Raw genomic sequence first — 14,782 nt, forward strand, 5'->3', positions numbered from 1 at the left:
GCATCCAAAAAACGCCACCTCGAGCGGATATTCATGCCAACGAACTCACGTGAGCAGAAAGGGTGTTTCCGGCACAGTTCAGCGCGCCCCACAGAGAGGGAGTTTCAGGGACACCAGCTGACACGGTTCCATAGCCGGATCACTCCCCCCCGCAGGTGCCTCTTCCGGTACACAATCAGAACGGAACACGCATTTCGATGGCGCATATGACACGTGTCTGATGCTGCGACACGACGCCAGGCGTGTAACAGGGGCTTGAGTGAATTCGTTTCCGGAGAATTTATTCTAGTACAGAAGGAAGGACGCTGCTACCGAAGTTGCTGTAATACTGTTGCATCACGTATAGAAGGCGTCCCCATTTCTGCTAAAAAGAAAGGGGTTGAGTTTTTTGCCGTACACATTTAGGCCATTCGAGTTCAAGTCGGATATCGGTATTCCACTAATCAGTTTATAACGATAAAGCAATATTTTGGGTTTTGAGGAACGCCGCAGTCAAGAGTATCCGAAATAGTTTCGATCACTATTGTTCTTTAACATCTACAGAGATCTTATTAAGCGAGTATTTTTGTATTCCGTTTGAGAAGAAACGAGGAATCTGCGGCCAGGATCGAAACCAAGAACTCGTGCCTTGCAGTTGAAGGGCATAGCGACTTTGGCATTGGCTAATTGCAATGTCAGCGAAGCACAAGAAGTCAAATTTTCGTCGACAAGAAATGAGTTTTGAATCCGGAACAATAGCGTTAGTTTGCGTCGCGGATAATCTATTTATTTAAGGAACGCGCAACTGATAAAAAAGTTAGTTAACGGAAACCGCAATGACTACACAGCAGACTGTGACCGCAGTCACAAAATGAACTACGGCCAGTTTTTGGCGCAAGCATCCCGTGCAGTTTTCGAACAACTGTGACGCCATAAACCGGCAGTTAATGCAGATGCTCACTTCGTATCTGAAACTGCGGTACGGAAGCTCAGGAGGGCACAGGCTAGCTGAACAAACTTCTGGGCGTCGATTTCCATCCCAGTCATTTATTTTTTTCCCCCAGTTTTCATTCACTTTTCTAGCGTCCCAAAGAATAGTGCGTTCAGATACGCTGAAGGGTAGCACTCAAATCCCATAGAGTTCACTAAGAGTTTAGTATAATTCATACATTCAATTTAATCCCACTCCTGAACCGAGATGATTACGCGTGCCATTCTAAAGCGATAAGGGCTGGCATCCTGCATGACACTTGATATGCGGATATTCGCAAAGGCCTCCAAACTTCATTCACTAAGATCGCCACGGTTATTTTGTGTACACATAGAAGAAGTGAAAGTGCTTCAGTCCTCCGGTTCCGCACAAACTAAAATTAAGGCTTCATACGTTTTCGCGACGTCCTTGTGGGCTTTGAGGAGGTTTCGTTTGTTGCAGTAGCTTCGCTACAACACTGGAGACGCAAAATGTGAGTTCCTCCACCAAAGCAAACACGATACTAGCCTCTTCCACTGAACATGTAAGGACGTTTTCATGAGTAGAATAGGGCATCGTTCCAGGAGCCCGAACATGGCACCGACCGTTTCTCATGTTAATTAACGAATAAATGAAGGTAAAGAAATGAAGGGGATTAGGAAGCATGGTGACATATCATTTAGTAGACAGTACTACATACGTGACAATAAGAGATATGGATGATTATGTACGGCCGGACTGGACAACATTACTGTAACATTTAAGAAGCTATTAGTTAAAGCCTTAAAGCGCAGATGTTTATATCGGTGCCCTTTCACTAAAACCTTGTGTAATGCATAAAAAGGGGCTGTATTAAAATCCGCGAGCAATAAAGAAAAAAATAAATTTCCTGATAACGACAGCTCACTCTACATTTTCAAAACGACGTGTCCAAACAATCGACACTTCTTTTTTTCCCAAAACTAGAACACGAGTTCGAAAAACGCCAAGAACAAGATCACTTACGATTCCGGTGCATTGATCCGGGTCACCTCCTGTGTAGAACTTGGCGAACTCTGAGGGAAAGTCCAATGCCGTCCTCAGCGATCCCAGTAGGAGGCTTGGGATGAGACGACTGATAGCTGTGGATGGTGACACCATCTCTACGCGGAGACGAGGACCAAAAACAACGCCGAGTTTCTTCTATACCAACACAACCGCCGGCCACTCGATCCGATTGCTCACTCTTCAACACCTTCCACTCGCTCTGAACGAGAGGAAAAGCGCGGTGCGTCCGACGGGACGCGGAGAATCCAGAGGATAAAAAGAAAAACGGCACTACACCCTTCTTGGCGCGCTATCCTCGCCACTGCCACGGTTGAGAGTATAATCGCCTCTCCGTGACGCCAGTTACCGCAGGAGTGTCTTCGGTAGAGAGAGAAACAAAAAGGAATAAAGCGAAGGTCAATTAGAGTCCAGGCGAGAAGACCGCTTTAGCCAGGAAAGGGTGAAAGGCGGTCAGCCGTGGCGTGGTCGTTAAGATTCATTGAGGAGGGAGGGAACAGATGCTGACGTCTTTGAGACGAGAAAGAGAGCGCTCTGGTCTGTTCGAAGGCGCTGTCCTCACGATGCGTAAACCCGAATGTTGCAAGATGTTCAAGTTAGTCCCAGAAAGTTGGGAACTTAGAGATGAGCTGGAAAGTCTACACCTCTATAATGATGCCGTCGTAAAGCTGCGTGTAGAGGCGATAGTTTGTCGACAAGCTAGTCGAGGAGTTCAGAACAGGCGTTTACAAGACAAAACGTAGTAATCGCGGTAGACCTGTCGGTGCCTGCTCCTCAGTGTCACACGCATGACTGCCAAGTTAGTCGACACGTGTGGAACATACTCTCTTCCTAAATTTCTGAAGGCCCTTGATACACTTATTTGCGTTCGGAGAATGTTCGAAACGGAAATTTTTCTTAGTATGGTCTGGAAAGAAGCAAAACATTCAAAGTTGCGCAAGGCGTAAATTCACCACTTTTTGTCGTCAATTTTTTTCCCGTCAACTTCCGAGAAATATTTCTATACGTCGATCCTGCCCAAACAGCTCAGAAAACGCTCCCGCTCTCCGAATCTTCCATCTTCGAATTCGGAAGACAACGCCTCTGCTCTTATATATATACAGTCAAGGTTTCAAACTGTTCAATTAGGAAAAGCCTCTGCCATGACACACATGCGACTGCTTTGTTCTCCGCTAGTAATTAAAAAGATAATTCGTGCTTCTTTCTTTTCATATGAGTTGATACGTTCCACGTTGTCCTTTTTTAGGCACCCTAAACACCCTGAGAGTTATTTTGTACGACACTCTTTTGTAACGAACCTCGCTATGTTCGTCGGCAAATCGGAGAAACTACTCGCTTCTCGAAAGCCCTATGCGTGACCACACACGTCTGTTTTGTATGACAAGTCTACAACGGGCTTCAACGTTCCCTCTACTCCGGGACAGGGCTTGAGCCTTCGCCGTCACTTTGGCGGACTGCTGTATCACTTGATGAATCACTTGATGAATCACTGCACGCCTGAAGCACCTTTTTACTCAAAATGCAGAATAAGTTTTGAACCTTCTTTCATTTTCTTAGATCCCCACATACGTCTGAGGCATCATTCCACGCAACATGCAGGACTGGTCTTGAGCCTTTCGTCACTTAGCTGGATTTCAGTACTTCTTAAATGTCATCTCTTCGTCAAAATTCGATGTCCAGTTTCTCCTCTGAAGCAAGGACGTCAACAAGTCGGACGAAACGCCCTACGGTCACAGACACACATCATGCAGGAAGCCTCGACGTAGTCGAGGACATGGTCCAGGAGACCGCGGCGTCGGTCACGACGACAACGACGCGAACCACCAGCACGTGCTTCTTCACCCGAGCCTGACCACCATGCGGAAAACACCACGCGTCACACGTGCATTTCGGTAAACAGCAGGCCGACTGTGAGCGCCCGCCGAATCTTTTCCCTTTCCGCGGTTTCCTCTCGCCTTCCCTCTCTTCCTCTGTCTCTGTGGGCTCAGCTTGTAAGCGAAGCGTGTTCGATGCCGGTTCGTGCAAAAAGGAGGGGGCGTGGCTTTTCGACACGCGGTTGTAAATAAGCGCGCTACAAAAACACCGAGGGATACAAAACGAAGGCTGGTGTCGCGGGAGCCATTTTTTTTTGTGTGTGTGTGTGTGTACCGCTTTCATTTCGCAGCTGTAACTCACGGCAAGGCTCACTGAAAGGCGTCTCGTTTCACAGCTCTCGCTCGCTGCAGTCTTTCTTGCTTCTCTATCGTTTCTGTGTACCGCATTCCACTTTCTTTACTGCCGCTGACGTATGTTTGCTCACATGTACACATCGCTACCTCTTACATCACGCCTCAGGTGAGACATCAATTGAATGGAATTTACCTCACCCTGCGGTAAGGTTAGATGAGTTACGACGCCGCAACAAATTAATATTTATTATGTTTGTCACGAATAGCTGTTTTTTTACAATCGAATCGAGCCTTTCTCTCTTCGTTCACTTACCAAAACCCGCATAACTGGGAAGCCAGCTGACAGGCCGTGGCCTCGTCCACAGTACACCAGATGTTGGTCCTCACAAACTTCAAAGTAGTTAGCTGCTATTTTTATGCGTCATTAATGGTTAATGAAATGTGTACATTAAACGACCGCATTCAAAAGCGCAAGAAAATATTATTTGGCATGAGGCACACACCTTTGTAAAACCGTGCAAGCACAATCAGCGGCTTCCGCTGAGCCAACTCCTAGCAATTCTGCCTACCACTTCGAACAGCTAAAGGTTACCCAAGTTCGTGCTCAAAGATAAGCTGTGCGACATGCTCATTCATTCATTCATTCATTCATTCATTCATTCATTCATTCATTCATTCATTCATTCATTAGTTCATTCATTCATTCATTACTGTGCCGCCGCGATGGCTTAGCGGTTATGGTGCTCGGCTGCTGACCCAAAAGACGCGGGTTCGATCCCGGCCGCGGCGGCTAGAATTTCTTTGGAGGAGAAATTCTAGAGGCCCGTGTACTGTGCGATGTCAGTGCACGTTAAAGAACCCCAGGTGGTCGAAATTTCCGGAGCCCTCCACTACGGCGTCTCTCATAGCCTTAGTCGCTTTGGGACGTTAAACCCCATAAACCAAACCAAACCATCATTCATTACTGCAGGTCTTATATACGTTCCTAGATCATCGGTGCTTAGCAAGTGCATCTATGCAGACTTAATGCTTACAATAGGGGATATTCAAAATTCCGCAAGTGCGCTTTCCCACATAACTATGTTGCCCCAAACAAGATGGCCGACTTCGCTATAAAGGAACTAGGTGGGCTACAGGACAGGCGCTAAAGGTGTGGATTGAATGTAAGAAACGTATTTTGGAAGAATCAAACAAAAAAATAGTCTTTCTTGCTTTGTTTCAGCTGGAAACGCATGGTCAGCAATCTTGGTTGGTACAACATTGTTATGCGGGAAAGCGCACTTGCGGAATTTTGAATATCCCCTATTGCGGTAGCTCCTTTAATCATTTATTTTGTTTGCTTACTTGCCTACCAGCTGCCTGCCAGGCACAACTTTCCTAGCCATTGAGGCTTTTTTTTTTACATGATATTGCATGCTTTCGCTTTCACCCATAAGCCACTAATTTATTAATAAGCGAGAATTATCTAACTATTATTTGTCAAACCACACTGGGACGCATGTCATGACCAGGAAATCACACAATTTCCACGTCATCCTGCTTTCTTCCACCCCGCTAAGGAAAGAGCAATGATTTTTTTTTCTTTTAAGGCGGAAGCCTTTAATGCCTCATGGTTGTAAGCAGCAGTTGTCGACAGAAATGTCACGCTTTTCAATTCGTCGAAACGATCGTGACGTAACAGTGCGCGAATTTCAAACGGGCCAATTGTACTTTGGCTACTAACCATGCAACCAATTAAAGGGATCGTATAGCGATGTTCCAAGTAAGTGGGACTGAGTTTAGTTCATTGCTTACTTAACCAATTAGCCTAATTAACCTTTCTAGTCAGACCAGATAAATAAATAAAACCGAGTAGGAAATTGGCCGAGCTTGGGAATCGAACCCCGGTCTCCGGAGTGCGAGACGAGCACGCTACCACTCCGCCATGCCAGCTTTTTTTTTTCTTTATTGCCTGGCTTTGGCTCATGACATTGCACAACAAAAATACACATAACACTATATACATACGACACTGTCGTGGTCAGCCAGCACGAGACTGGCTTCGTCAGCTTAAAATTCCCGCAACATACACAACGGCTCTAGTCTTGAGAGCCACTCGGGAGGCTCCGCAGCTGCTTTTTGGATTGCAAGAAACCAGTCCATGCTTTCCCGAAAATAAATTCGGGCCGGTCGTGCGTCTTTGTCACAATGGTAGCCTGCCATTGTGGAGCGCCATATACAGTGGAGGCCCAAGAGCATTATGAGATCAAAAGGTGCCCCATCCTCATTATCAGTGCTTAAATAGCGAATTCCGTGCGCGTCAAGTGGTAGCTCTTTCTTTATGGTCCTTTGTAACACGTCCCAAAAATAAACCCCTTCCCAGCAATGCAAAAAAACATGGTCTATTGTTTCAGGCTGTTTACAAATTAAGCAGTTCGATCCCCACGGTAAAAAGAAATCCTTTCCCTCTAGAAATTTTTAAACTGGTAACGTCCCGGTGTGTAACTTAAAAAAGAAAGTCTTTACTCCTGGTGGCACCTGCATTTTCTTCACCCTTTTTAAAACATCCCCTCCCGGGCCTCCACTGTACAAGGCCCTGCACATGGGCTCTGGGAAAACAATATCACAAAGGTCATTGTACAACTTTTTCCTTTTACTTTTCCACAAATAATCGGAGGAAAAACGTGCCGAAAGAAATCGAACGCTTGCTACAATCTCTTTGTAGTAACCAAAAGTTCCACCAGAGAGCTCTTCTGTGGATACCACAAACTCCGGCAGCAATCGCCGCAGCTACACTTGGCACACGGTGCGCAAGAACGGATCTGTGACGTCGCGAAAAAACAAAAAAACGGTTCACCAGCTGCTTTAAAAAGAGGTGCCCTAGCCCTAGCCCCCCGTCTTTTACCCGCCGGAACAGGTTCGTTCTGCTACAACGTTCCCATTCGGACGCCCATATGAAAACTGCAAAAATCCTGTGTAGCTTCTGAACGTTCACACGCGAGCAATGCAAAACCTGCATCACATACCAGAGCTTGCTAATAAAAAAAAGATCGCAAACTGTAGCTCTGGCGAAAATTGAAAGGCTCCCATTTCCCAGCTCGGTCACGAGCGTCTTTAGTTTGCTCTTTCCAATACTCCTCGCTATCGCGATAAGCATCGAGCGGAACGCCCAAATACTTGCCCGGGGTCGTCGCCCACGTTACGTTGGCGAAATGGTCCGGGTGGGATGGCCACTATCCATGCCAGAGCCCAAGGCACTTGGACCAGTTAACCCCGCTACCTGTGACTTCGCTGAACGCGCGTACACACCCGACAGCTTCACTTATGCTCCCTTGATCAACCGTAAATACTGCAACGTCATCTGCATAGGCCAGCAGCTTAACTTCAGCTGCTTGTAAACTAAAGCCATTAATACTATTGTTTTCTATGATTTTCATGCACAGCGTTTCGATGTAAATACAAAACAAGAGAGGGCTGAGGGGGCAGCCCTGACGCACCGAACGCTGCACGCTAATGGGGGCCCCCAGACTCTTGTTAACAATCAGTCTCGTCGTGCAGTTTCGATACGCCAGGGCTACACCCTTACGGATAACTGAACCGACGTTCACATGGTCTAAAACGGTAAACAAAATTTCATGGGAAACACAATCAAATGTCTTTTCGAGATCAATCTGAAGCATCGCTACTCGCCCATTGATGTCGTCACAGCTTTCAAGCACACTGCGCGCTTTGTGAATCTTGGAAAAAATTGAGCGCCCTTTGATTCCACATGTCTGGTGGGGTCCAACAATATCCGATATCACTGTCTGCAGTCTACGCGCCAATACCTTCACAAAAATTTTGTAGTCCACATTAGTGAGTGCTATGGGTCGATACGCTGTAACCAATTGTAATTTCTCTATATCATCCGTTTTAGGTATGAGCACTGTATGGGAGATCCCAAAAGACGGAGGCAATACGTTTATTTCATAGGCTTCATTGAAAATTGTACACAGCACTGGGGCAATTTCGTGCTTAAATTCTTTATAAAATGCCGCACTGAATCCATCTGGTCCTGGTGATTTTCCTAGGTTTAACTGATCTATCGCGTGCTCTACCTCGCTGTGAGTTATTGCTAGTTCCATTTTCCATTTTCTTTTTGCTTTCTTCGTCAAGCCGTGGCATTGCACCAAGAAACTGATGCGTAAAGGCTACTGCGTCTACAGGAGTCGATGAAAAAAGCCTCTGGTAGTATTCGTTAAAGGCTTCTTTGATGTGGTCAGTGTCTGCCGATAAGATAACCCCCCCCCCCCCCCATTCTATTTTATCGATGTGATTTCTTTCAGCGCGCGCTTTTTCTAGACCAAGAGCACGTTTCGATGGCGCTTCGCCAGCAGCTGTGTCTTCCGCCCTTGCCCTCACTAGTGCTCCGCGATAACGCCGTTCTTCCATAAGCTCTATCTTTTGTTTTGTTTTCCTGACATCTTCTATCCATTTCCCAGGCTCTTTGCATTCCTGCTTCATCAGCGTTTGAAGCAGTGCCCTTAGCTCAGCTTCGTCTTGTTTTTCCTTATAACGGATACATGTCGCCCTTTCTATTGCTTTGATTTTTAAAGATTCTTTACTTAGCTCCCTCTGTTGCTGTTTGATTCGAGCTTCCGGCCACCGAGCGTGACGGACGCAGGATCATGAGCTCCGGCGGAGCGGCGATAGCGGCACTTGCTGGCCGCGGCTCCGCCATGCCAGCTCGATAGTTTGGAATGAACAAAGGCGCGTCTAGTGAATACGGTGTCTTCGTTCACTCCCATCCTCCTCCCTTCCCGTTACGGCGAGGTTTAGGTGTCCACCGAGGTATGAGATACATATAATTTCCTTTCCTCAAAAACCAATTTACCGACGAGCAAGGCGTAGAACCGAACGGGCGATGGCGTTCTATGGACTCTCTGGCAGCGTTGCAAGACGCTGTCGCGTTCCGCTCTTAGAGGCGAAGCTTAACGTCTTACCCAAACATCAGTGACACAAGCAGCAACGCTAGGCTTCCGCCTCACCGCACTTTAAGTCAACAAAGTGCCCCCCTGAATTTTTCCTATTCTTGTTTTCTCTGCCTGCACCATTTGCCCTGCGTTCCGGTCAGCTTCTCCCCGCTCGGGTTTCATTAAAGAGCAAGTACCAACGTCGACCCCCCTTTTTTTTCTTTCTTTATTTCTTGTTTTACGCGCTCGCTTGGGTGCCTCGTAGCGGCCTTGCATGGCGCGCACAGTCGGACGCACTTTTGCGTGCGGTCTACGTATGTTCGCGGCCATTAGGCCGAGGTCGGCCGCTGCTTCCGCCGCTTTCTATTTTTTTATTTTGTTTTTTGCTTCCTTGTCTGGCTCGTTACGTACCTGTTACCGCAGCGCGGTATTTACTTGTGAGGGTGTCGTTCGGCACGGTTGGCTTTGGTGCCCGTTTCACTGCAGTATACGAGGGGGTACCCAAAAGAAACCGGACTAATTTTTTGAATCGGCACAGCTTCTCTGGTACCGCGTTTTGCCACTAGGAGCGCATAGAACGAACATCTCAGAGTCAGTAAGCCGAGCGCCGTCGCTGAAGGAGGTCAGACAAGTTTAGGCAGAGTTTTAGAGTGACGACTGTTTTGTGTGAGTGTCGTTTTTGCAATGACTGATTTTCGTGAACAGCGTGCGCCGGTGAAATTCTGATTTTTTCTCGGAAAAAGTGAAACGGAAACTCTTGAAATATTCAGAAAGACGTTCAAGGACGATGCTATGGGGACAACTCAAGTGTTCCTGAATTAAATCCTGAATCAAAGCAACAGTCATGCCAATGGAAAACTTCAAATTCACCTCGCCTCAAGAAAGCTCGTCAGGTGAAACCAAACCTCAAAACAATGCTGATTTGTTTTTTCGACGAGAGAGGAGTCGTCCATTGAGAATTTGTTCCGCAGGGTCAGACAGCCAGGCTTTCTACTTGGATGTTTTGAAAAGACTGGGCAACAGTGTGCGGTGGAAGCGGCCAGATTTGTGGCGGTCGAGTGACTGGTTTTTCCATCATGGCAATGCCCCTGCTCACACAGCCCTGTCTCTACGACAATTTTGGACCAAAAATGGCATGACCCGTATTCCTCAACCCTCATATCCCGACCTTGCCACGTGCTACTTTCTTTGTTTCGTAGAATGAAAAGACAGGTGAATGGAAAGCGTTTCGCTGATGTTGCTGAGGTGAAGAAAAAAAACGACGGAGGCACTGCCAAGCATCACAAAAGATGAATTTAAAAAATGTTTTGAAAAATGGGATGAAAGATTCGACAAACGTATCATTGTAAGTGGAGAGTACTTCGAAGGATATTGAAGGTCTGTGCTGAAAATGTGAACAAATAAGTTCAAACAAAAATAAGTCCGGTTTCTTTTGGGTACCCCCTCGTAGACCTTTCCCTTGGCCCCGGAACCGTCCCATACTCAGCTATTCTGGTTTGGTTTATTGGGGTTTAACGTCCCAAAGCGACTCAGGCTGTGAGGGACGCCGTAGTGGAGGGCTCCGGAAATTTCGACCACCTGGGGTTCTTTAACGTGCACTGACATCGCACAGTACACGGGCCTCTAGAATTTCACCTTCATCGAAATTCAGCCGCCGCAGCCGGGGTCGAACCCACGTCTTTCGGGTCAGCAGCCGAGCGCCGTAACCACTGAGCCACCGCGGCGGGGCGTACCCAACTATTCTGAAGAAAAGCATCTTTGAACGGGAAAAAGTTCAGGAACGCAATTTTTCTTACAATGTAAGATTTCACTACAGCAATCAATATAGCCGTAGACCTCCCTTCGACAGACTGGCATTTTTTTTTTTTTTGCTTTTAACGTTCTTGCCATCGTCAAAAGCGTTCCCCATTGGCTTTCTATGGCAGTCTTAACTGCTCGATGCGAGCGATGGAAAAAGACTAAAAGAAATATTTTGCTACGCATCCGAAGAATGGACTAATACCTGCAATATTTCGATAAAAGTACCCTACAATTTTCCAGTCTTCAAAACATTCATCCAAGAATGTTGGACATGCGCACAAAAAGAGCAGTTATATAGACATCTTACATCTCTGAAATCGCCGGTTAGTTTGAAGGCCGAAATATGGCCTAAGTCACTTTTTTCTGTAAAGTGCAGCCTCTGTTAAAAGTGCTCAGGCCACTTGGCTTGTTTTTGAATCGTGTATACAGCGGAGAACATAGGGCGCCCTTAAATACGAATATATCGAGGGTTCTCGCCTTACCGAGATTTATGTGGATGTTTTTTTTCCTGCACGACTGAAAGGCAAAAAAGTAACCTGCAACTTTTGAGCAACGAATAGGATGTCGCACATGCAGCTTAAATAAAAATAAATGAAGTTGAATGAAGAATTTTAAGAAACGCCGTTTGTCTGGCATCTCTTGCGCTATCGTGCTTTGTGTGGCTTAGTGAGTAAGGGTCTGCGCTTTCGGACTTTATTTGCGATCAGATTGGGAGGGCGTTTTCCCGAAGTTTTTGTTTTTGAGAAATTCTGAGATTACCCGAGTTTTCATTTTCTGATGCTGGACGCTGGCTGATCTGAGGGTGGTATTTATTTTTCGAGTTTATAGCAAATCTTCTCGAAGGATATAATACTGTGTTTCTACAGACAGCTTTGAAAAACACCCAGTCGATAAACACAACATAAACTTTGCTGTAGTCCCAACAGTTTTTTTTTATATTTTGAGCGATAAGCTTGCAGCAAAAACACAAACTACGTTGTAACAACAGTAATTTTCTGTATATTTGTGTCGTCATTTGCAGTATCCACAGAAATACAGAACAATACAATACTACACGAAAGTATGTCGTTGTGACAAAATGACAAATCTTTTTGTCGCATTTGGGGAACGGCTCTGTCGTTTTATTCGACTGGGTAGCGGCAAAAGCAAGTGCCTGGCGCTTTGAAACACGTAGTTAGGTATCACAAAAACCAATAGTTTTAAGTAACAGAGCAACCAAATAATATATATAATAGAAATGTAGAAGTGTTACATCAGGCGGTAGACTCGGACAAAGATTGATTGGTAAAGATGACAGACAACGATATCAACCAAGGACAACGTCCTTATAGCAGCTACCACTGCGGGACGTGAATTCAGGCCTTGAAACAATTCATCTGAAAAGAATCCATGTCTACGTCCCAAATATAAGAAATAATTGGGGTTTAGACTCGTAGGCAATAAAAAGGAGGTGGAAGAAGAACCTTAAAACAGTAATTACCCCTTGGATCTTCTTCTTCCTTGATCTGGAAGAAGAAGAAGTCACCGCCGGTCATCTGGAGGTAGCGCGAAGCAACAGAAAACTGTGGGGCTTCGCCAGCGAAGCTGACCAGCGGGGTAGCGGCTGAGTACCTGGCGGTGTTTTGCTAGCTTGCCCAATTTGTCCTTCTTGTTTTCTGTGCCTGCTCCTGTTATAGGGTGATAGGGCGCGGGACGACGGCTTAATGTCTACCTCTTCTCCCGGCCAAGGGTTTTCCCCTTGGTCGGCCTCTCTTCCACAGGACCAGCTCCCAATCGATGTCTTTTTTCGCAGTGGAGTCACCAGCATTCCTGTGGCTTTAGTTCCAGCTGATGGAGGCGCCATTCGTTTGAACAACCCGGAAGCGGTGCAGGTGGCCCTTCAGTCTACATCGCCTCATTTCATGCGAATCACAGATGTGCGGCAGTTCGGCAAGGGTGGGATATTGTGCAGGTCACCGGACAAGGATTGTGTCGCCGACCTTTTGAGGTGTACCTCCTTCGCCAACCACCCGGTGAGCGCATTTATTCCGCCTCATCTAGCATGTTCCAAGGGCTTAGTCCGAGGTGTTGACTCTCGATTGAGCCCTTCAGAAAAGCTGGAGAACCTCTCGTCTGCGGGCGTCATTGCGGTCCATCGTTGCAGCAGAATGGTAGAGGGGGTGAAAATACCTACTGAGTCCGTCATAGCCACATTCGCAGGAGTAGTGTGCCCTTCAGAGATCAAAGTGTGGCCACTAGTGTTTCGAGTTGACGCATTTAACTCTCGTCCCCTTCAGTGTCAGAACTGTTGGAGATTTGGCCACAGCGCCAAAGCGTGCAAATCGGGCTCACGGTGCTGTGCATGCGGCGAAAGCCATGCCAGAGAAGAATGCCCTCAACAGCAAGAAAAATGTTGCCTGTGTGGTGGTGCCCACTCTGCCAACAGTCCTGATTGTCCTGCACGAGCTCAAGAAGTGCAAGTTCTAGAGATAATAGATAAACGTCGATGCACGCGACGAGAGGCCTTTGCCGCAGTCAAAGAAAGAGCCTCATGCTATTCTAGTGTGGCTGCAAAATGTCCACCTGCAATGGACGCCTCTTGGACACAAGCAATTACCGCTGCGGTTGAAAAAGCAGTGGCGAATGCAATGGAACGTATTATGGAAACGGTATCCACGTGCATCTCACAGGTAGTAGCTACCCAGATGACTAATCTGCTGCAAGCGCACGCCGCTCCGCTCTTGTCCTCTATGGTTTCGGCTGCTCCTCCACCATCTGTGGACATCAATAGCGCTCCACAGGGCCAAAGTCAGCATGAGCGACAAACGACTCCTGAAAAAATCTCTCCCGAACAGCGTTAAGGACGCATCCTCTGATGAATGTGTTGAGATGGAATTCGATACCCGCGCCCAAAAACGAAGTGGGTCTCCTTTGAGTATCCCGGATCCATCTTGTCACCAGTCCAAGTCCCAGAAAAGTCATGCAAATCGCATTACAGGAAACATGGCTTTCTTCAGATATTAATTATCATCTCAAACATTACCGTTCGTTCCGGCTAGACAGGTCTTCACGAGGGGGAGGGTTGTTGCTGCTGATTTCCTTAAAGTTTTGTCACAGGGCCTTCATTTCTTTTCAGTATGCGGACAGTCAGTGCGAAATACTTGCGGTTGATCTCAGTATCCCAGGTCAACAGCCCTTTACTGTAGCTAACGCATATTTCCCTTCAGGTGTGCATGACACTCGGCCCCTTGACTCATTGATGTCTAGCAGCAGATCTCAGGTTTTAGTAGTTGGGGATTTTAATTCGCACCACGTGACGTGGGGGTTTAAAACAGATTGTTTTGGCTCTAGACTATTTGATTGGATTTGCGACAACAACTTAGTCTGCAACAATTCAGGAATGCCTACATTTGTACGTGGTCTATGCCGCTCTGTTTTAGACAACTTTTTCCTCCCCAGGAGTCTCTGTCTCGTCTTGGGCGCCTGTTGACTGCGCGACAAACAGTGACCATCTACCGATTAGTTTCAGGGTTGCGTGTAACTTAACTCTTCCCGAACGTCAACAGCGCACCTTCATAAATTACGTTCGCTTTAAAGACACTCTCAAATCAGCTCTCACAATCGATTCGGACCGAAACACCACTACGAGTTCCGAATGTAAAGCTACACATATATGCACAGTGTTGGAACGCGCAAGGCAAAAGTCTGAATTCATTGTCACAGGATCTAAGGATGCTATCACCAATAATTGGTGGAATGCAGAGTGCACGCGTGCCTATAGACGGCGGAAAGCAGCCTGGAAGAAACTCCTCCTAAATCAATGCCCCAAAAATTGGTTGGATTATAAGTATGTCGCAGCAACATTTAAGCGCACTATCTCCCGCGCGAAGGAGGGGTATATTACAAGTCAT

The 14,782-nt window shown here is 46.7% G+C and overlaps 1 protein-coding gene across 2 annotated transcripts in view; it reads right to left on the bottom strand.

Moving 5' to 3' along the window:
* The window catches only part of LOC149330194 (lipase member J-like), a 40,744-nt gene extending 37,343 nt beyond the window's left edge, over nt 1-3,401 (bottom strand). The window contains exon 1 of one of the 2 annotated variants that reach the window (XM_089560797.1): nt 1,955-3,401. In XM_089560797.1, the coding sequence (XP_089416923.1) occupies nt 1,955-2,089 (135 nt within the window). In that variant the 5' untranslated portion in view covers nt 2,090-3,401. The remainder of the gene's footprint in view (nt 1-1,954) is intronic. The other variant, XM_089560798.1, reaches the window with a different exon arrangement.
* Nucleotides 3,402-14,782: the final 11,381 nt, after the last annotated feature.

Source organism: Amblyomma mixtum, chromosome 9, assembly GCF_055824585.1.
Source record: "Amblyomma mixtum isolate Tamu chromosome 9, ASM5582458v1, whole genome shotgun sequence".
Lineage (NCBI taxonomy): Eukaryota > Metazoa > Arthropoda > Arachnida > Ixodida > Ixodidae > Amblyomma > Amblyomma mixtum.